Source organism: Hemiscyllium ocellatum, chromosome 10 (assembly GCF_020745735.1).
Source record: "Hemiscyllium ocellatum isolate sHemOce1 chromosome 10, sHemOce1.pat.X.cur, whole genome shotgun sequence".
Taxonomy (NCBI): domain Eukaryota; kingdom Metazoa; phylum Chordata; class Chondrichthyes; order Orectolobiformes; family Hemiscylliidae; genus Hemiscyllium; species Hemiscyllium ocellatum.
Window position 1 is genome coordinate 23,790,574 of NC_083410.1, and position 22,355 is coordinate 23,812,928.

The following is a 22,355-nucleotide window of genomic DNA, read 5'->3' on the forward strand; positions in this document are numbered from 1 at the left end:
AGCAGTTGCAACATATTTATCTAGAACACTGCATTTTCTGCTGCAGCACTGTCTCAGCTGGTGGGTGTTCAGGATATAGGTGGGTCTGGTTTACTTGAATGTCCCACGCTGTGACCATTCTCTCAGCACTATCACCTACTGTAGGGAATCTAATCTGTACTAGCATTGCCCTTCCCTTTAGCCTGCCAGCCCCTACCTGACTCACCCATTTTGAGGATGGTGTCCATTACTGTGCCCTTTTAGCTGGGTGCAGTCCTAGCAGTGGCCATCCACTCCCAGTGATGCTGCTAAGATCAAACAGCTGCTGAATGTCATCTCTTGGAGCCAGGCTTCCAACCTTTAAATAGGAGCCACAACGGCAACTGATTTGTTGCGAGCTGGACTCAAAAAAGCAGCCATGCTGGCATTGCCCCCACCATCCTGGCTATATACAAACCTCACTGTGCTTTCATCCTCAAAAACACACACACATGCCTCTTGTTGTTGATGGAAAGCTTTGTTGGAATCATGCTGCTGTTGGAGCTAGAGGTGTGCTTCAGAATTGAGTTGGTGAGTGCCACATTATTTAAGTCCCCAAATTCTTGTTCTGCCAGTCAGTGTGCTCCATGTCCTGAGTCAAAGAGCAAAAAGTGTGCATCAGAAGTGCCCATTTTGGCTGTGAGCCTAGAAATCTGTCCTCCTGGTTCATTTGGGCCATGTCTGATCTCACTAGATAACTAAAGCCTGCTATCAACAGTCCTCTATACAGACAAAACTAGGGCAAGGCGGGTATAGTTTTCAGGAACTTTACATGGATGCATTTCTGGAGGCAAGTGACAAAAGCCTTGCTCATGCACCTGACTGGAATTTTGATTGGATCTGCTAGATTTGTTACTGAACAGAAACCTGTAGCATTTGGATTCTGTTAGAAATTTCCCACCAGTCTGCACTTACCTTCCACCCAACACCCAACCCCCAACTTCCTGAAACTGGACCCGAAATGTTAACTCTGATTTCTTTCCGCAGAGCTGTCAGATCTGCTGAGCTGTTCCAATAGTCTTTTTTTTCCCTTAATATACCATTATTTGGATGTGCCAGCATTGGACTGGGGTGTGCAAAGTTAAAAAACACACAACACCAGGTTACAGTCCAACAGGTTTATTTGGAAGCACTAGCTTTCAGAGCACTGCTCCTTCATCAGATGAAGGACAGTCCACAACCTCCTGATGAAGGAACAGCGCTCCGAAAGCTAGTGCTTCCAAATAAACCTGTTGGACTGTAACTTGGTGTTGTGTGATTTTTTTACCTTAAAGATGGCAGTCATTCAAACAAGGCGAATCGGAGGCGGGGAATTTGAGCTAAGGCAGAGGTCAACCATGACCTTATTGAATGGTGGAACTGGCTTGATGGGCTGAATGGCCTTTGTATTGACAATTCCTTTGGAAATGTAGCAGCGGATATTTTACATATTTTGGTTTGAATACAGAGAATGTATGTTGTTTTCAGTTGTTATTTCTCCTTCTGGCAGATATTTTTGCGGTGTTGGCTTTCTGTATTATGTCACAACTGCCAAAGGAGTCCTAAAAAAACCTATTATCTTGCCAAGGGGAGGTTTTTGCGGAGAATTATGTGGCAGTTAGTTTTTCATAATTGGTATGAAAAAGCATTAAATTTTCACATCCTTAGTATATGTGATATGAGTAGTAGATTCAGTGCAATGACTACTAACTGATAGAATTCACAGCAATTATTCAAGTGAACTGCTTTTCATTATAAGTACAATGAGTTTCCTTTCTTTGATGCTGAGGTTTCACTGTTCCCATTGGCTTAATGAATTAACACGGTGTACACCATACAGGATGAAGCAAGAGTTGGCACCGCCAGCAATGACCATCAGAGAATGAATGTTGACAATTCTCCTCATGAGTAGTTGTGACCTTTTCCCCCAGGTCACAGCCCCAAGTGTTTTATTTAATTCATTCAGAGGACATGGCAGTCACTGGCTGGTCACTATTTATTGCCCGCCCGTAGTTGCCCTTGAGAAGGTGATGGTGAGGTGCCTTCTTGAACTGCTGCTGTGCACTTGCTGTAAGTTGACCTACAATGCCCTTAGGGGGGCTTTTCATAATTTTGACCCAGCGACAGTTTGAGAGCTGTCAATCACGAAGCAAACTATTTCTCTGAGTATCACACAAAAAAAAAAGAAAACTATAGCTTGAGAAAGTAGGAACAATAAATGTCATCCTGCACAATCTTCAGCTCTTCAGTAATAATGTTCCTGTCAATATAAGGTCAGAACTGGGGAATGATTGCAGATGATTGCACAATGTTCAGAACCATTTGCAGCTCTTCGGATACTGAAGCAGTCCATGTTCAAATGCAGCATGACCAGATAATTGTCAGGTTTGCACTGACAATTGGTAAATAACATTCACACCACACAAGTGCCGGACAATGACAATCTCTAACAAGAGTGAATCTGACTATCTCCCTTTGATATGAAAATGGTGTTACCATTACTGGATCCCCCACTACCAACATCTTTTGAGGTGACCATTGAGCAGAAACTGAGTGGGACAAGCTGTATAAATACAGTGGCTATGAGAACAGGTCAGACCAGGCTCAGAATCTGCAGCAAGTAACTCACCTCTTGACTTCCTGAAGCATGTCCCAAAGCAAGGCACAGTCAGGGGTGTGGTGAAATACTCCCCACTTGCCTGAATGAGTGTATCTCCAACAATACTCAAAAAGCTTGACATCACCCATGACAAAGCTGCTTACTTGGTTGGCAACACATCCATAAATATCCACTCCCTCCACATCGATGCTCAGAACAGCCTGGGACTTCCATAGGAGGCTGGGGTGGATTATACACTTGTCAAGTTTGGTTGAAGATTGTTGTAACTATTTCAGCTTTATCTTTTGCACTGCTATGCTGCATTCCCCTTCATCATTGAAGATTGGGATATTTGTGGAGCCTCCTCCTCCAGTGTATTGTTTAATTGTCCGTCACCTTTCACAACTGGGTGTGTGAGGACTGCAGAGCCTAGATCTGATCCCTTGGCTGTGAAATAGGGTCATAGGAACAGGAGTGGGGCATTCAGTTACTCAAGCCTGTTCTGCCATATAATGGGATCATGGCTGATCTTTGGCTGAACTCCACATATCTGCCTTATATCCCTTAATACCTTTGCTTAACAAATACTTGCCTATCTCAGATTTGATCAAGCATCAACTGTCAATTGTGGAAGAGAGTTCCAAAACTTCACCACTCTTTGTGTGTAGAAGGGCTTCCTAACATCTCTCCTGAACTGTCCAGCTCTAATCCTCAGACAACGTTCAGCTGTTTGCTAATTGCTTAGCTTGATCTATCATTAGCCACTCATGCAGTTTGGCAGTAGCCTTCTTTTGCAGCTTTTCCAGTTTGACACCTCCTTTTTAGGTATAACTGATGCTGTCCCTGGCATGCCCTCCAATATTCTTCATTGAACCACATTTGGTCCCCTGACTTGATGATAATAATAGTATGAAGGATATGTAGAGATGCGTTGTGGGTGAGAGATGAAGGCTAGAGGACTGTTTTCTCATACTATTGGGATTCCTCATTACCTTGTAGCTGTTTGTAGAGGGACAGCTGGTATGACTTCGCTGTGCAAGGCAAAAGTAAGGACTGCAGATGCTGGAGATCAGAGTCTGGATTAGAGTGGTACTGGAAAAGCACAGCATCTGAGGAGCAGGAAAATTGATTCCTGATGAAGGGCTTTTGCCCGAAACATCAATTTTCCTGCTTCTTGAATGCTGCCTGACCTGCTGTGCATAGGATTGATGGGGTGAGGATTGCAGGAGAGAGATCAGGGGCATGTCATGGACAAGGACAGAGGGGTCAGCCGATGCAAATCCTGTGTTTCTCCTTTCCCTATCCGCCTTGGTTGCCATGGTACCAGCCATGATGCAATTCCTACAATCCAGCCCATTATTGCTAAAACCTCACCATCCACTGATCTTAAACAGACTGGCATGGAATAACTTAGGAGTAATCTCACACTTTTTCATGAATAAGGGTGCCACATTTACCACATCTCCAGCCTCATACGTCTCACCAGTTTGACTGCAGATGGAATGTTCTGGAAAACTGTTCCACTATCTTCAGCGTCACTTCTCTCAGCATTTTCCTTATGAGTGAGTACTGATACAAAGTACTCATGTTTTTAACCCTTGTCCTATGCCTTTAAGCATATATCACCTTTTATTTGCCTAGTCAGCCCCCACCTCAAACCCTCCACTAATTGCCCGACTTAGTATATGCATGGGGTTGGAGCTTTAGTTTGGCTCTATTTTAACATTTACTGCCCTACTGTTTTAAGACCATAAGACATAGGAGTGGAAGCAAGGCCATTCGGCCAATCAAGTCCACTCCACCATTTAATCACGGCTGACAGATGTTCCAATTCCACTTACCCACACTCTCCCTGTATCCCTTAACTCCTTGCGAGAGCAAGAATTTATCAATCTCTGCCTTGAGGACACCCAACGTTCCAGCCTTTACTGTGCTCCGTGGCAATAAATTCCACAGGCCCACCACTCTCTGGATGAAGAAATGTCTCCTTATTTCCGTTCTAAATTTACCCCTGCTAATTTTAAGGCTGTGTCCATGGGTCCTGGTCTCCCTGACTAACGGAAACAACTTCCCAGCGTCCACCCTTTCTAAGCCATGCATTATCTTGTATATTTCTATTAGATCTCCCGTCAACTTTTTAAATGCCAAAGAATACAATCTCAGGATCCTCAGTCGTTCATAATATGTTAGGCCTACCATTCCAGGGATCATCTGTGTGAATCTCCGCTGGACATGTTCCAGTACCACTATGTCCTTCCTGAGTGGTGGGGCCCAAAATTGGGCACAGTATTCTAGATGGGGCCTAACTAGAGCTTTATAAAGTCTCAGAAGCATGTCACTGCTTTTATTTTCCAACCCTCTTGAAATAACTGACCACATTACATTTGCTTTCTTAATAACAGACTCAACCTGCAAATCAACCTTTAGAGAATCTTCTACTAGCAAACCCAGATCTCTTTGTACTTTGGCTTTATGAATTTTCTCACTGTTTAAAAAATAGTCCATGCCTATATTCTTTCTTCCAAAGTGCAAGACCTTGCATTTGCTCACGTTGAATTTCATCAGCCATTTCCTGGACCACTGTCCTAAGCTGTCTAAATCTTTCTACAGCCTCCCTATACCCTCAGTACTACCTGCCTGTCTACCTAACTTCGTATCATCGGCGAAATTTGCCAGAATGCCCCAGTCCCATCATCCAGATCATTAATATATAAAGTGAACTGTTTCGGTATTTTTCCCATGCTAGTTATGTTTTCCTCTTTACTGTCCAACTCAATGTATTTGATTTGGCCCATTGCTCACTTATAGAATTCACCTGATGTGAAACTTACATCCTATTTTCTACTTTTTGTTCAAAACATTTTTCATCCTATTCTCTATCTCCCTTGAGAATAGGGCCTTTGGCTTGTGTGGTTTTGAACAAACAACAATAGATGTCAATGTACATAGTTAGAACAGAAATACAATCTTGTATATTTAACAACCTATATTCTCATGTCCCGAATTAACCTGAAGTAATTATGGATAGCAGACATACTGGCCCCACAGAGCACCTTAAATAGAAAATATGGTTAAAATAGATCCCATGGAATTTTCAGCCAGGTCCCTGATGTTAGTGACATGGTGGGTTATCAAATCCCATTAAACTTTATAAAGCATACCAATTAGTTCTATTTTTAAGACCTAGCTTCAAAACTCCCCCAAAATCCATTCCATCATGACTGTCTCACCAGTTGGTCATATTTTAGTACCTTATCATTCTGTCCTGGCATTCCACTCCTCTAGCTTCTTACATTTGCACACCAGCATGAACTCCTCCTGTGCGACCCCATCCCCAGGCTGGCCAGGTCTGATGGAAAGGTTGCTGTAACCCTCAATGGGGGAAGAAGACCACCTTACTGGCCTTGGACAGCCTCAAGCAGAATACCCAGTGAGGCTTCGGCAGAATGGAGAGTCACCTTCTGATGACATTCTGACAGTGGGACAAACAATAACAGTTTGTTGCCCTGTAGTGAGTAAAGGAGGGTGCCAAGGTAGCCTTTAGTTGTTGTACCAAAACCTTTCAGGCTGGAAGATGCTTGTGAGAGAGAACTGCTGTCCACCATCTGCATGTGATTTACTCTTTATTTCATCCCAAGACTTGTATACAATTTGTATTGGAAAACAAGTGATCGTGTGAGAAAAGATCATCATAGACTATTGTGAAGATGATGCCATCTGAAATGCCCACTGCCATATTTTGACTCTAATAGTGCTGCGTGACATGCTGATTTTTCAGTATTTCCTGCTTTTATCTCATTTGCTTCCATTATTGCTATCACATCACTGATAAATCCACTAAATCCAATTCAATCTTCCTATCAATTGGCTATTCCTGATGTGAACCAGTCTCCTCAGTTTTGACCATGAATTACATAATTATAAGAACATTCTTTCTGTTCTGCCACATAATACGCTCAAAGGCAACAAAGAGGTAGGCTACCGGGGAAGTAACGGTATAAATAGGTCAAGCACATGCATTCCTAAAGAGAGAAGTGCTTAAGGAAAATGGTGAAAAAATGAGGAAATAACTTTGACATTCAAAAAGAATGAACTGTCAGTTGGACATAATGACCTTTTCCTGGAAAAAATTATGTTCACATGAATCATAAATGTACTTTGTGAATTCTATCACATCTGCTTTTTATGGTACACTTTTTTTAAACAGGGTGAGTGATAAATGCAGTCCTTGAGAATGAAATTGGAGCTGAATCTCAAGATTTATTTGTAGATATGAAAATTAATATGCAAGAAATGCTTTGATTAATTATACATATTAATGCAAACTGTTGTGTTAAAGTAAGATTTTTCAAGTTAATGAAAAATGTGTAGTATTTCAATGATGTAAGTAATTTATCTGTCACAAAGAAATCATTAGGGCTTGCAATATACCTTCAAGATCATAGTTTAAAGGACTTGAAATATTAGAATAATGTATCTTACAACTTCATATGACTAATCTCCATTAAAAATACACTCTATTTGATTAAAAACCATATTATAAGTCATCCCCATTGCACTACGTCAACAATAGTGAAGGGCAGTAGAAATTTATCTTGTACTGTGAGGGATTACGTTTGCATGTTATGACATTTTCTATTATGTTGAGCAAAATGAAGTATTAGTAGTAGCTGCCTTTGTGACTGGACTAATGTGGGCAAACTGGAAACTGTCCCATTTTACTCTCGCCACTGCCTATCTGAGGCTGACACCAATTCTATCAATTTGTGAGACAGCTTGTTCAAGTTGAGTGTAGTCATAGAGTCATACAGCATGAAAATAGACCCTTGACTGTGTTTGGCCCATATCCTTCTGAACATTTGTTATTCATTTACTTATCCAAATGTCTTTTAAATGTTCTAATAGTACCCGCATCTACTATTTCCCCTGGAAGCTTGATCCACATACGGCCACTCTATAAAAGAGTTACCCCTCATGTCTTTTTAAAAAATCTTTCTCCTCTCACCTTAGAAGTATGCCCCCTAATCTTGAAATCTCCAACCCTAGGGAAAAGACACCTGCCATTCACCTTATCTATACCCCTCAAATAGTGATGGACAACCTCAGGGAACTGTCTGACTTTGAGTGGAAACTCTTGGCTATGTGCTGAATGCTAGTTTGCAATCGTCCAGCTCTGAGACACTATTCATTCATGGATCTGCCTGTCCTCATTGTTGATGGAGCCTTCAGTACCCTGAGGACCATTTTATTTTGGGTTCCCTTTTTGTGCTACGCTCCTTTAAATTAATTAAACTTCCAAAAATGCAGAATCCTGAGTGCTGAAGCATCTTAGACACAAGGTATGACATATCCAGTAACCACCCCATCCACCCCATTACTCCAACATGGTCCTTGTCCAGTTTTATTTAAACATCCACCCAAGAAAATTGACATCCAGACATCTTCATTTTTTTTTCCTGAACCTGCCTTGCTGAACCTATTTGAGTGATCTGCTCCACAAGGATAGCTGTGTGATGCACCCTAAACTCCTCCTTTACATTTAATGCGCATTTAACTTTAATTTTTAATCCATATTTTGTCAGGAAAAGGAAAACACCTTATTCATTGGTTCATCCAACTTCAATTTCTCTTGATATATGGGGTGAAAAAACATGCATGGTGGTTCAGTGGTTAGCATTGCTGCCTCACAACAGCAGGTACCCAGGTTCAATTCTATCCCCGGGTGACTATCTGTGCGGAGTTTGCACATTCTTCCTGTGTCAGTGTGGGTTTCCTCCGGGTGTTCCAATTTCCTCCCACAGTCCAAAGATGTGCAGACCAGGTGAATTAGCCATGCTAAATTGATCATCTTGTTAGTGCATTAGTCAGAGGGAAATGGATCTGGATGGGTTACTCTTCGGAGGGTCGGTGTGGACTTGTTGGGCCAAAGGGCTTGTTTCCACACTGTAGGGAATTTAGATGTAGGTTTGCTCGCTGAGCTGGAAGGATCATTTTCAGACGTTTCATTGACAGACGGAGCTCACTGATGATCTTACCTAGTATGGTGACAAAACATTTGAAAATGAACCTTCCAGCTCAGCGAGCAAACTTACATCCAGAACCTCAACCTGAGCTACAAATCTTTTCAAAACTCGCTATCGGGAATCTAATCTAAATGTCAGGTCATGGCAGCCTATATTTCTTCAAATGCAAGCTATTAACTCTCTCTCTGCTCGCCGTGGTAACTACACAAATTCAACTCCTCAGCTATTGCCCTGAATCTTTTTCCTGAACCTGCCTTGTTTCACTTAATAAGTCTTTCTCCACTTTTGAAGATGACTCAAAAAAACTCTTTTCAAACATACCTTCAATTTCAAGATTAGAGTGAAGCATAGAGGGATTTCTGTGTTTTGTTGCTCCTGAAGGAATCCTCTCTCAGTTGTAAACTTCAAGCTACTGTGTCCCTCTTTCATTTACCTACACTATCCTCCAGGTTGGCAGCTTCCATTAGTAACAGTGACATTAGAAATAACTTTGTAATGTAAATGATTCAGAGAATGGTAGAGATTGACAGCACTGTGGGACGACAAAGTCATGTGGTCTGTGCTGATTCATTGCTAGAACAGTCCCATAGCCCTGCATGAGGAACAGTGAATTCTCCCTCAGTCCTAGTCGGTATTCCTTTCGCAGCCGACACTATCATCAAATTCAAGTGTCTTGATTGGATGTGAGGAACAATCTTGAGTGGTTCATGAGCTTGATAGGTGTATAAATAATATACTTGATATCTGCCTGGTGATTGCTGGTACTCCTGCAAGGAGCAAAACCTGCTAATAATTGACCTTCTTTCTAAGCATGCAGAATTACAAGTTATATCGACAGCATCTCCAGGGTTTAGGTCCGGGGCTCTTGGAGGTTCCTGTATTTAAATTGACTCTGATGCTTAAACATGCTGCTGGGCTTTTCCAAGTGTCAAGCTTGCTGGTTAGAATGGAGATCAGTACCAGGGGAATTCAAGCATGAGAAATCTTTAACTTTAGTCTTGTCTCCCCTATTGCCATGAGCTATAATTAGTCTAGAGCAGTGTTTCTCAATGGGGGCGGAAGCGCCCCCTGAGGGGCATTTGTCTTTCTTCGGTGGGCGTTGAAGTCAAAGGGGGCGGTAAAGGGGCAGTAAGGGGGCACTGAACGACCTTGTAGAAACATTGAAGGACATTGTTGTGTGCAGATGGTTAGTTGCATAACACGAGTCTGTTATTTTCCCTGCACCCATGGAGGTGTGTGCTCTGATTGGTTGCTGCGCTATTATTGATAGTCTTCTGTGTGAGTGTCAAACCATTTGAACTCGTTTGCAGTTGGCACTGATTCTACTGCCAAGGTGAAGATCACCTAACTCGTGCCGCTTTTAGGAAGACGAAATACAGCTTTTCAACTGTTCTACCAGGTGGCAGAATGAATGCACATTACAGCTAATTAGACAATCAAATTTTGCCACTTGTCTGAGCGTCTTAAAATTGTTGTGATAAGGTAATACCCATGATTCCATCAGGGTATTTGAGCAACAGTGTAAAAATGGCCTCATCGAGTAAGAAAAAGTGCAGGCAGTATAGCATGGACTATTTGCGATATGGCTTTATTCAATTCCATCTAATAAGCAGTTACCACTGTGCTTGCTCTGTGAACAAAGTTTTTCCAATGAGGCCATGAAGCCTTCCCACCTTATTAAACATTTGGAAAAGAAACACAGTGACGAAACGGACAAAGATTTGGCATATTTTCAAACATTAAGGAATAAATTTAATCAGCGACCAACGATTTCCACTGCTTTTTCAAAGATAGGAGCCCCAAATGTGGATGGCCTTGTGGCATCATACAACATAGCGAAGCTAATTGCAAAATGCGGCAAAACATCATTCCGTGGGTGAAACGTTGGTGCTTCCAGCTTTTGCAGAAGTACTATCAACCGTGCTACTTAAGGAACCATCAATGACTATCGAGCGTATTCCTCTTAGCAACAATTCCTGAGAAGGTGCATTGATGAAATGGCCTCAAATGTTGAGAATAAATTATGTTCCCTTTTGATATCAAACGAAATCGCCTTACAAATTGATGGAAGTACTATATGTGGAAATCAAACTTTACTTTTGGGGTATGTACATTTCATTGACAAAAATGAAATACAAGAAGAAATACTTTTTGCTCTGGATCTACTGACAGATACCAAAGATAAGACTATCTTCGACTGTGTCAAGAATTATTTTGCTAAAAAATCTGTTCCCCTCAAAAACATTGTTGCTTGTGCTATGGATGGCACGCATGCTATGACTGCCAACATCGGGGATTTGTTGCATTATTAAAGAGAGAAGTGCCGTATTTTCACAATACACTGCATTATCCATCGGCAGCATCTGGCTGCAAAGAAACTTAGTGAAGCCCTCAACCATTCTCTACAAGTGGTGATAGATGTGGTAGATTAGATAAAGAGACATGCTCTGAATGAATTACTTTTCTGCCAACTCTGTAAAGATAATGAAGATGAATTTCTGCAATTGCTGCGACACACAGAAGTGAGATGGCTCTCGAAAGGAAAATGCCTCAATCATTTCCATGAACTGTTCAATTTTATCATCGAATTCCTACACAGAAATAATGAAAACCTTTATATGAAAGCCGAAACTGTAAAACACGACTGTGCATATCTCGCAGATATATTCGATAAGTGCAATTTGCTGATCATGCAGATACAAGGAGATAATGTGAGTTTCATAAAAGCAAGGAATGCTGTTACATCTTTTATTGCGAAATTTGATCTCTTTCATTGGAATATCAGTCGTTGTGAGTTTTAACGGTTCCTGAGTTGAAACAATATCGCAGAGAATGTTACTGATGATCAATTGCTTATCTACTTAGCTCACATTCGTGCACTGCAGGATGATATGAAAGTACGATTTGCTGATCTTATCGAGATGGAGATCCCGACATGGCTGACTGACCCCTTTATCTCATTCGCCTTCAGGAAGGAATGATAGAGCTCCAAAATGAAACTACAATGACAATTCGATTTTCGCAAATGGGTGAGCCTCTTTTTTGGATTCAAGATGCCAATCGATGTCATTTCCCGCTATTAAGCGAAGAGGTAAAGTGGTTTGCACTACCATTTCCTACCTCTTATTTGTTTGAGAAAGGATTCAATGCCATCACCAAAATGCAAGATAAGACCCGCAATCGCTTGGATGTTGTTCAACGTGGTGACCTGAGATTGCTTTTGACAAAAATTGAACCAGATGTATATGGTTTAGCAAGACAACATGAACCATAAGGATCGCATTGACTATTTTGCTATCACAGACTAAATTTTATACAGAGTGAGCCTAAAGTAGGTGGACAGTAAGAACAGTAATAAATTACATTTATTTTTTGTTGTATATAAAACATATTTCACAAAAGTTTTCCATTTTCAGCACTGCAGTGTATTGTAGTTATATGGAAAAACATACTTTGGTGATTTGGGGGCATTGCATGATTTCAAGGATAAGAAGGGAACATTGAGTATGGAAAGGTTGAGAAACACTGGTCTAGAGTGTTGCCCAACACAGAACCACTCAGCTTTTCATCGTTGGACAACCCTCACCCCAGGGATTAATGTGGTGAACCTTCACTGCTGCGCAAGAATAAACTTTCTTAAGTATGGAAACCTAAATTGCGTGCAGGATTCCAGGTATAGTTTCACCATCGCTATGTACAATTGTAGCAAAACTTATTTATTTATGCACTCAAGAGCCCTCACAATAAAGGTCAACACAGCATTTGCTTCCGTGAAGTTTCTCTGTCCTTGCATGTTAGTTGTTTATGTCCTTTGGAAAATCGCAGAAATGTCTCGCTGAATGACATCTACTAGTTTCAAGCTTTTTCTAAAATATTAGTTTTTTCAAAACTCACAACCAGAGTGAAGAGTTTCACATTTACCAATCTTTTTCTTGGTCTGTCATCTTGTTGACCATTCATTCACCCGCATTATGTATTTTTGCAGCTTCCTTGTGTCTTTCTCACAGTTTGCGTAGTCAGCAATGCTAGCTATATAACTGTCTTTTTGTTCGTAGTCAATGTAGATTTTGTAGATATTTTCCAATCAGAGATTCAGGGATATTATTACACACCTCTGGAGCAAGTGAGTCTTAAACATGGGCCTCCTGGCTCAGAGGTAAGTACAGAACAACTACATCACAAGATCCCCCTGTAGGTTTTGCACAGCTGAGACCTAGCTCTGATCCTTGTGGCATTCCACTTTAAAAGGCCCCATTGATTTCCACAGTGTGCTTCCTGATTGTTAACCTACACTGACTACACTGTTTCTGTCGGATTCTGCCAAAATTCAACTGAATTGACAATGAAAGATTGTGTGAGAAAACCACAAAATTGTCTCCTATTGTGCATTCTGTTCTGTTTCACATTGGACCCTGAACAGACTAAGAAGTATGATGCTACAATGAATGTTCGGATGTCTAACAATGTAAATCTAGCCTATCATTGTGCAAAGTGATCTAACATAATGCTGGTATGACATAGTCATAGTATCAGAGTCTAGATTAGAGTGGTGCTGGAAAAGCACAGCAGGTCAGGCAGCATACGAGGAGTAGGAAAATTGATGTTTCGGGCTAAAACCCTTCATCAGGAATAGAGGCAGGGTGCTTGCAGAGTGGAGAGATAAATGAGAGAGGGGTGCGAATGGGGAGAAAGTAGCATAGAGTACAGTAGGTGAATGGGGGTGGGGATGGAGGTGATAGGTCAGAGAGGAGTGGGGGGAAGGTATCAAAGAGTACAATGGGTGAATGGGGGTGGGGATGAAGTTGATAGGTCAGATAGGAGAGTGAAGTGGATAGGTTTCCTCATTTCCCCTTCCCCCACCTCACCCCAGCTCCAACCTTCCAGCTCAGCATCATCCCCATGACCTGTCCTACCGCCTATCTTCCTTTCCAGCTATCCACTCCACCCTCCTCTCTGACCTATCACCTCCATCCCCACCCCCCCTGTCATTTGTCTCTCCATTCTGCAGGGACCCTGCCTTTAATTCCTGATGAAGGGCATTTGCCCTCAGATGCTGCCTGACCTGCTGTGCTTTTCCAGCACCACTCTGATCTAGACTCTAGTTTCCAGCATCTGCAGTCCTTGTTTTTACATAGTCATAGTATCATCCTTCCCATGCTGTCTCCCCAGTACCTCATAAACAATCTTGCGGGAACTCGTGCTGTTTCTCAGCAGGGTTAATGTTGAGAGTTGATCTGTATCACTGGATTATATCCACTGAGAACTGAACAGATGGCATTTCTTAACTTTGCTTAACTTTAGCCTTTCACCCCCATTAAAGCGAAGGACATTTCAAATTGAGGCCTGAAGTGCCGAAAGCATGAACTAACATTTATTACGTGAATTTTTTGTTTACTGATCCAAGCCCTGATAAGACCAAATATTGTAAATTGAAAAACGTTTATGAGGTGCAGAAAACTATTTTACCAAATACATGTTGCCTTGGCAACTGCATAGTCTTCACTTCTGTTACTGAACACTATTTGCATTGATCACAAATGAATAATTAGAGACTGAGAATTTTACCGAATCAAGAAACCGATTCTAACTCCTTCCATAATTAATATCTCCTAAACTCCCACAATCACCATAGATTCCATCTTATCACCCCAACATGAAAAGTGATCTTTTTCCAGGTCTTCGATGGAATGTGAACAAATGTAGCCTTCAGCATATTATTATTATGAGAGAAGCTTCATGGTTTTCCATTTACAATGCATTAACAGGTTCTGCTAAATCTCATGTTGTGATGTCATAAATTTTATGAAAAGCAGGACTTCTCTCTGAGGATGCAACTGACTGCAGTTTCAAACTGAATTGACAAAGTATGTCGTCATTCCTAAAATGACTTTGTGGATTAATTAGATACAGTACTGTAAACAACTGGAACTAGTGTATGTTTTCACTATTTAGGAAGGTAAAATTTATTCTTCAAATTTTTGCATTCTTAATTTGTATTTGAAGGCTTAGCGGGAGGAATGAATAATTTGGACATTGCCTTGGTTCAATGATAGGGCACTCGCAACTGTGAGGTCAAACTCCACTCTGGAGATTTGAGCATATTATCTATTTGAGTGATTAATGGTCCTTAAAGCAGTGTTGAGTAAATTCTTCCATTTGGGGAATGATGCCTTTCAGGAGAGTTGGGAGATTTTCTAGAGCTGGCAGGGAAATTTGCTTGAGCTGATCAGGAGGATTTAAACTTATAAGGTGGAGGTGGGTTTGGTGGGACCCAGGGAGATCGTGAGGAAAGAGATCAATCTGAGACTGGTACAGTTGAGAACAGAAACGAGTCAAACAGTCAGCACAGGCAGGGACAAAGCTGAGAACAAGGTCGGACTGATAAATTTACTTCAATGCAAGGGGCCTAAGAAGGAAGCAGATGAACTCAGGGCATGGTTAGGTACATGGGACTGGGAAATCATAGCAATTACAGAAACATGGCTCAGGGATGGGCAGGACTGGCAGCTTAATGTTCTAGGATACAAATGCTACAGGAAGGACATAAATGGAAGCAACAGAGGAGGAGGAGTGGTGTTTTGATAAGGGATAGTATTGCAGCTATATTGAGGGAGGATATTCCCGGAAACACATCCAAGGGAGGTTACTTGGGTAAAACTGAGAAATAAGAAAGGAATGATCACCTTATTGGGATTGTATTATAGATCACCTAATAGTCAGAGGGAAATTAAGAAACAAATTTGTAAGGATATCTCAGTTATCTGTAAGAATAATAGGGTCGTTATGGTAGGGGATTTTAACTTTTCAAACATAGACTGGGACTGCCGTAGTGTTAAGGGTTTAGGTGGAGAAAAATTTGTTGAGTGTGTACAAGACAATTTTCTGATTCGGTATGTGGATGTACCTACTAGAGAAGGTGCAACACTCGACTTACTCTTGGGAAATAAGGCAGGGCAGGTGACTGAGCTATCACTGGGGGAGCACTTTGGGGCTAGCGACCATAATTCTATTAGTTTTAAAATAGTGATGGAAAAGGGTAGACTAGATCTGAAAGTTGAAGTTCTAATTTGGAGAAAGGCCAATTTTAACAGCATGAGGCAAGAACTTTCGAAAACTGATTGGGGGCAGACATTTGTAGGTAAAAGGATGGCTGGAAAATGGGAAGCCTTCAGAAATAAGAAAACAAGAATCCAGAGACAGTATACTCCTTTTAGGGTGAAAGAAAAGGCTGGTAGGTATAGGGAATGCTGCATGACTAAAGAAATTGAAGGTTTGGTTAAGAAAAAGAAGGAAGCATATATAAGGTATAGACAGGATAGAATGAGTGAATCCTTAGAAGAGTATAAATTTATAGACAGTAGGAGTGTACTTAAAAAGGAAATCAGGAGGGTAAAATGGGGACATGAGATAGCTTTGGCAAATAGAATTAAGGAAAATCCAAAGGGTTTTTACAAATACATTAAAGTCAAAAGGGTAACTAGGGAGAGAATAGGGCCCCTCAAAGATCAGCAAGGCGGCCTATGTGTGGAGCCACAGGAGATGGGGGAGATACTAAACGAGTATTTTGTATCAATGTTTACTGTGGAAAAGGACATGGAAGACATTGAATGTAGGGAAATAGATGTGACATCTTGAAAAATATCCGTATCGCTGAGGAAGAAGTGCTGGATGTTTTGAAATGCATAAAAGTGGATAAATCCCCAGCACCTGATCAGGTGTACTAGAATTCTGTGGGAAGCTAAGGAAGTGATTGCTGGGCTTCTTACTGAGATATTTGTATCATCGATAGTCACAGGTGAGGTGCCTGAAGACTGGAGGTTGGCTAACATGGTGCCACTGTTTAAGAAAGGTGGTAAGGACAAGCCAGGGAACTATAGACCAGTGAGCCTGACCTTGGTGGTGGGCACGTTGTTGGAGGGACTCCTGAGGGACAGGATATACATGAAGTTGGAAAGGCAAGGACTGATTAGGTATAGTCAACATGGCTTTGTGCATGGGAAAGCATGTCTCACAAACTTGATTGAGTTTTTTGAAGAAGTAACAAAGAAGATTGATGAGGACAGAACGGTAGATGTGATCTATATGGACTTCAGTAAGGCGTTCGACAAGGTTCCCATGGGAGACTGGTTAGCAAGGTTAGATCTCATGGAATACTGGGAGAACTAGCCATTTGGATACAGAACGAGCAAAGGTAGAAGACAGAGGGTGGTGGAGGGTTGTTTTTCAGACTGGAGGCCTGTGACCAGCGGAGTGCCACAAGGATCAGTACTGGGTCCACTAGTTTTCATTATTTATATAAATGATTTGGATGTGAGTATAAGAGGTATAGTTAGTAAGTTTGAAGGTGTAGTGGACAGCGAAGAAGGTTACCGCAGATTACAATGGGATCTTGATCAGATGGGCCAATGAGCCGTGAAGTGGCAGATGGAGTTTAATTTTGATAAAGGCAAAGTGCTGCATTTTGGGAAAGCAAATCTTAGCAGGACTTACACACTTAATGGTAAGGTCCTCAGGAGTGTTGCTGAACAAAGAGATCTTGGAGTGCAGGTTCATAGCTCCTTGAAAATGGAGTCGCAGGTAGGTAGGATAGTGAAGAATGCATTTGGTATGCTTTCCTTTGTTGGTCAGAGTATTGAGTACAGGAGTTGGGAGGTCATGTTGCAACTGTACAGGACATTGGTTAGGCCACTGTTGGAATATTGCATGCAGTTCTGGTCTCCTTCCTATCGGAAAGATGTTGTGAAAGTTGAAAGGGTCAGAAAAGATTTACAAGGATGTTGCCAGGGTTGGAGGATTTGAGCTGTAGGGAGAGGTTGAATAGGTTCATGCTGTTTTCCTTGGAGCATCGGAGGCTGAGGAGTGACCTTATAGAGGTTTATAAAATCATGAGTCGCATGAATAAGATAAATAGATAAAGTCTTTTCCCTGGGGTGGGGAAGTCCAGAACTAGAGGGCATAGGTTTAGGGTGAGAGGGGAAAGATATAAAAGAGATCTAAGGGGCAACTTTTTCAAGCAGATGGTGGTACATGTATGGAATGAGCTGCCAGAGGAAGTGTTGGAGGCTAATATAATTGCAACATCTAAAAGGTATCTGGATTGGTACATGAATAGGAAGTGTTTGGAAGGATATGGGCTGGGTGCTGGCAAGTGGGACTAGGTTAGGTTGGGATGTCTGGTTGGCAGAGACAAGTTGGACCGAAGGGTCTGTTTCTGTGCTGTACATCTCTATGTCTCTATGACTCCAGGAATCGATCTGCACTGTTAAGCAATATTGGAAAATGAACAAGAGAGTTCTCTCATTCTTCTTTCAACCATTATCATTATTAAAACACAAGAACCGTATTTCAAAAACACTTCTTTTGTTGATGACCTCTTCCAAACCCGTGAATTCTACCACCTGGAAGTGCATGAGCATTGGAGCACTATCACATCCATGTCCCCCTTCAAGTTGCATGCTATCTTGCCTTGAAACATATTGTTCTTCCCTCATTGTCACTACATCAAAGTCTTGACACCCTGGGAGAGCCTTCACCATCTGGACTTTAACAATTCAAGACAGTGGCTGTCCTTCAGCTTCTTAAGTGGCAATCGAAAATGCACAATAAATTAAAGCATGAATAAAGAACTCTTTTGTGATGTTGCAAAAAGCACTATATAAACAGTTTTCTTTACTTGTGTTTACTGTACTTTAAGCAAAGGGAAAGTTCTTGAGTCGTCAAAACTCTCTCGAATTGGGGAAGTGGGGCTGTGGTTTGCTAAGAGTGGATGCACTACTACCCTGCAACAGGGAGCTGCCCTCAGTTCGAGATTTCTGTTCCAAAGGCATCACTAGGTCTGCATCCTTTTCAGCTGATCAGCATCAGTGGATGTCTGGCCTACCTGTTTGAGTAGGGGTTTTTGAACTAATTTTCTTCTTTTATTTTCATTCACTCCTAAAAACATTATAACTTTTAATGTCCTTCCCAAGTCATTGTTCTTGGTGAATGAGCTGAGATGGTAAAGCTTTTCATTGATCACTCAAGTTCCAGCAGGGGCTTCTGGACAGATCCGTTCACAATGGAAATTCTGGCTGTTAATCCATTTCCCAAAACCGCATTGGAAAAATCAATTAGAGGGACCCTAATGCATAGAGGGGCCACCAACCCACCCTTGCCTCCCGGCACCTTCCCCTGCCACCTCAGAAAGTGCAAAACCTGCACCCAGACCTCCCTCTCATCTGTCCAAGGCCACAAAGGGTCCTTCCACATCCGACAGAAATTCACCTGAACTTCCACACTTCATCTACTGCATTCGTTGCACCCAATGTGATCTCCTCTACACTGGGAAGACAGGACGCCAACTTGTGGATCATTTCAGTGAACATCTCTGGGACACCTGCACTAACCAACCCCACTGCCCTGTGGCTGAACACTTTAACTCCTCCTCCCAGTCCACCAAAGAAGTGCAGGTCCTGGGCCTCCTCCATCACCAAACTCTAACCACCTGACACCTGGAGGAAGAACGCCTCATCTTCCACCTAGTGACCCTCCAACCTCTTGGGATCAATGTGGATTTCACCAGTTTCCCCATTTCCCCTTCCCCCACCTTATTCCAGATCCAATCTTCCAACTTGACACAGCTCTCTTGAACCTTCCTACCTGTCCATCTTCCTTCCCACCTATCCGCGCCACCCTCCTCTCTGACCTATCAGCCTCTCCCCCAACTTTATCTACCTATCCCATTCACAGCTACCTTCTCCCCAGCCCACTCCCGTCCCATTTACCTCTCATTCCCCCTTGGCCCATAAGCCTCATTCTGATGAAAGGCTTATGCTTGAATCGTCAATTCTCCTGCTCCTCGGATGTTGCCTGACCGCAAGTGCTTTTCCAGCATCACATTCTTCTGCCCTAATGCAAAGTCAGTCATCAGCCAAAACATTAGAATAAATTGGGGAATAAAAACTGGAACAAAGCAAAACCTTGCATATTATAGAGATCATTTAGAATTAGATAACATAATTAGTAGGGTCAGCATGGCTTATGACGAAGAAATCATGACTGACAAATTTTCTGAGGTAACAAACAAGATAGATAAAGGGGAAGCCATGGATGCAATATATTTGGATTTCCAAAAGGTGTTTGCTAAGGTACTGCACATAAGGCTACCCAATAATATAAGAGCTGGTGAGGTTGGAGGTACTATATTAACATGGCTAGAGGGTTGGCTAACTAGTAAAAGGCAAAGAGTTGGGATAAGGGGCCATTTTCAGAATGGTAATCTATAACTGTGGAATGCAACAGGGTTCAGTGCTGGGCCACAAATGTCTATTTTCTGTCCAGCTCCTCTTCGTGCTGGTGTGACTGAAGTCAGAAGATTTGCTTGTGAGAAATTATTGGCACAAAGACATAGTCAATGTTTCTGCGCATCTGATGCCCCAGGGCTTGATACAATATAGCTGTTCATTTTACAGCTTCTTGCAGACACAGGAATAAGTTGAATACGAGAAGAACTCATTTTGAGTGTTCACGAAGCTTCACACTTCAAAAAAAAACTCTCCATACAAAGAACAGACATCACAAGTAGGAGTAGGAGAAGAGCATTTGAGCTCTTCCACCACTCAGTGCAATCGTGGCTAACTATATTCCCGAATCACAATTTGACAATTTCTCTTCCCTTTCCAACATGAAAACTAAGTAACTAGATGAACACACGTGTGGCCTAATGGTCAAGGTTAACATTTCTTTTTTGATTGTTCTTTCTGACTGTGTTTCTTTTGCCATAGGATGTCAAAAACAGAAGAAACCCCCGTCTGGTTCCTTATACCCTTTTGGATGAGCGCACCAAAAAATCCAACAAAGACAGTCTGCGTGAGGCAGTTCGCACACTTCTTGGCTATGGATATAATTTGGAGGCACCAGACCAGGACCATGGTACATCCCAACTCTTCCTATTCTCTTAGACCTTTTCTAAGATTTAGCCAAGTAGGTTATGGTTAAAGACTATTAGTTGTGTATTAGCAGTAGAAATTAGTTGTTGACTATTGGCATGTTTGATTAATTTTATTTTTAATGTAACTGTTGTTGCTTATTTCTTCGCTCTTCCTGAACTAAAGAAATGATGAGATCAGCAATCATGCCTCTGCAATGTTCCCTCATGGGCTCAATTTTAGGAGATGCTCACAGAAATGATTTTTTTCCTCACCACCTAAGGGTCAACATGTACCACCCTCAGTAGGGTCAGACTGGCAAATTATAATGAGTGGAACTGAAAGCGAGAGCTAGCCACTGACTGATTACATCAATTTTTTTGCAAACTATGCAATAACTGTAAATTGGATCAAATTGACCAAATGTCAGATCTTCACTTAGGAACCTGTGGTGAAGTCAATTGCCCAGTTGGTAGCTCCTTTTGATACAGGTTTGACACTGATTGTACTGGCTCTGGTTCTGGTGCCAAGTCCAAAATCCATCTCAGTGATTTTTGTTTAGATTACTTTGCATATAATAAAATACTTCCTAAGTCTCCACTGTGTATCACTATTGTAGCAGGTTTATTTACTTTCTGAGTGCGAGATAAAGTAAAAGCTTCCTAACTGGTAAAATTAGGGAGTCAAATTGTAACTATATTGTGGTTGATAGTGAGTTTCAATGTGGATTGCCCTTTAATGGGGAGAATTAATTTCAAGGAAAGCAATCTATTTGTATGTTTTATTTTCTTAATATTTAGAATTCCTACAGTGTGGAAAAAGGCCCTTTGGCCCAACAAATCCACACCACACCTCCAAAGAGTATCCCACCCAGGCCCTACATTTCCCCTGACTAATGCACCTAATCTACACATTCCTGAACACTATGGGCAATTTAGCTTGGCCAATTCACCTAACCTGCACATCTTTGGATTGTGGGAGGAAACCGGAGCACTCAGAGGAAACCCATCCAGACACGGGGAGAATGTGCAAACTCCAAGTAGACAGTTTCCCAAGGCTGGAATTGAGCCCAGGTACCTGGTGCTTTGAGGCAGCAGTACTAACCACTGAACCATCGTGCAGCCCCTGATGATTCTGCTGATGAAGTTTAAATATTCATAAAATTATAAAATCCCTGCAGTGTGGAAGCAGGCCATTCAGCCCCATGGAGTACACACTGAGTTTCCAAAGGGCATCCCATCTGTTTCCCCCCCCCCCCCCCCCCCCCACCACCCTATTCATGTAACCTTGCATTTCCCGTGCTATTAATGAGAATAATTATTTAGTAGTCTTATACAAAGGAATATAGGGACAGAATTAGATCTTTCAATACATGATCATAAAAATTAGGGACAGGATTAAGCCAACCAACCCTTCCAGCCTTCTCTGCCATTCAATAAGATCATATCTGATCTGATCGTGGCCTTAACTCCATTTTCCTACCTTCCACCCATAACCCTTGAGTCCCTCGCAGATAAAAAAATCTGTCTAACTCAGGCCTTACATATATTCAATGACTCAGCCTGCACAAGGAAGAGAATTGCAAATGGTTCACGTCAAGAAATTCCTCCTCAGCCCCATTGTAAATGAGAGATTCTTTATTTTGAAACTGCCCTGTTTGTAGATTCTCAAGGAAGGGAAACAGTCTCTCAATACCAATACTGTACAGCCCCCTCAGGATTTTATATGTTGGAACATCATCATTTTCATTCTTCTCAACTCCAAAGATTAAAAACCCAATTCACTCCTTTTATCCCAAGCCTATTCCACCGTTCAGTTTGATTTTGGCTG

At 41.7% G+C, this 22,355-nt stretch overlaps 1 protein-coding gene across 1 annotated transcript in view; it reads left to right on the top strand.

Annotated features, from left to right (window-relative positions):
* Positions 1-22,355, top strand: part of ryr2a (ryanodine receptor 2a (cardiac)) — a 551,531-nt gene that overhangs the window by 222,126 nt on the left and 307,050 nt on the right. Inside the window, exon 26 of the mRNA XM_060830792.1 lies at positions 20,382-20,529. Coding sequence (XP_060686775.1) covers positions 20,382-20,529 — 148 coding nt within the window. The remainder of the gene's footprint in view (positions 1-20,381; positions 20,530-22,355) is intronic.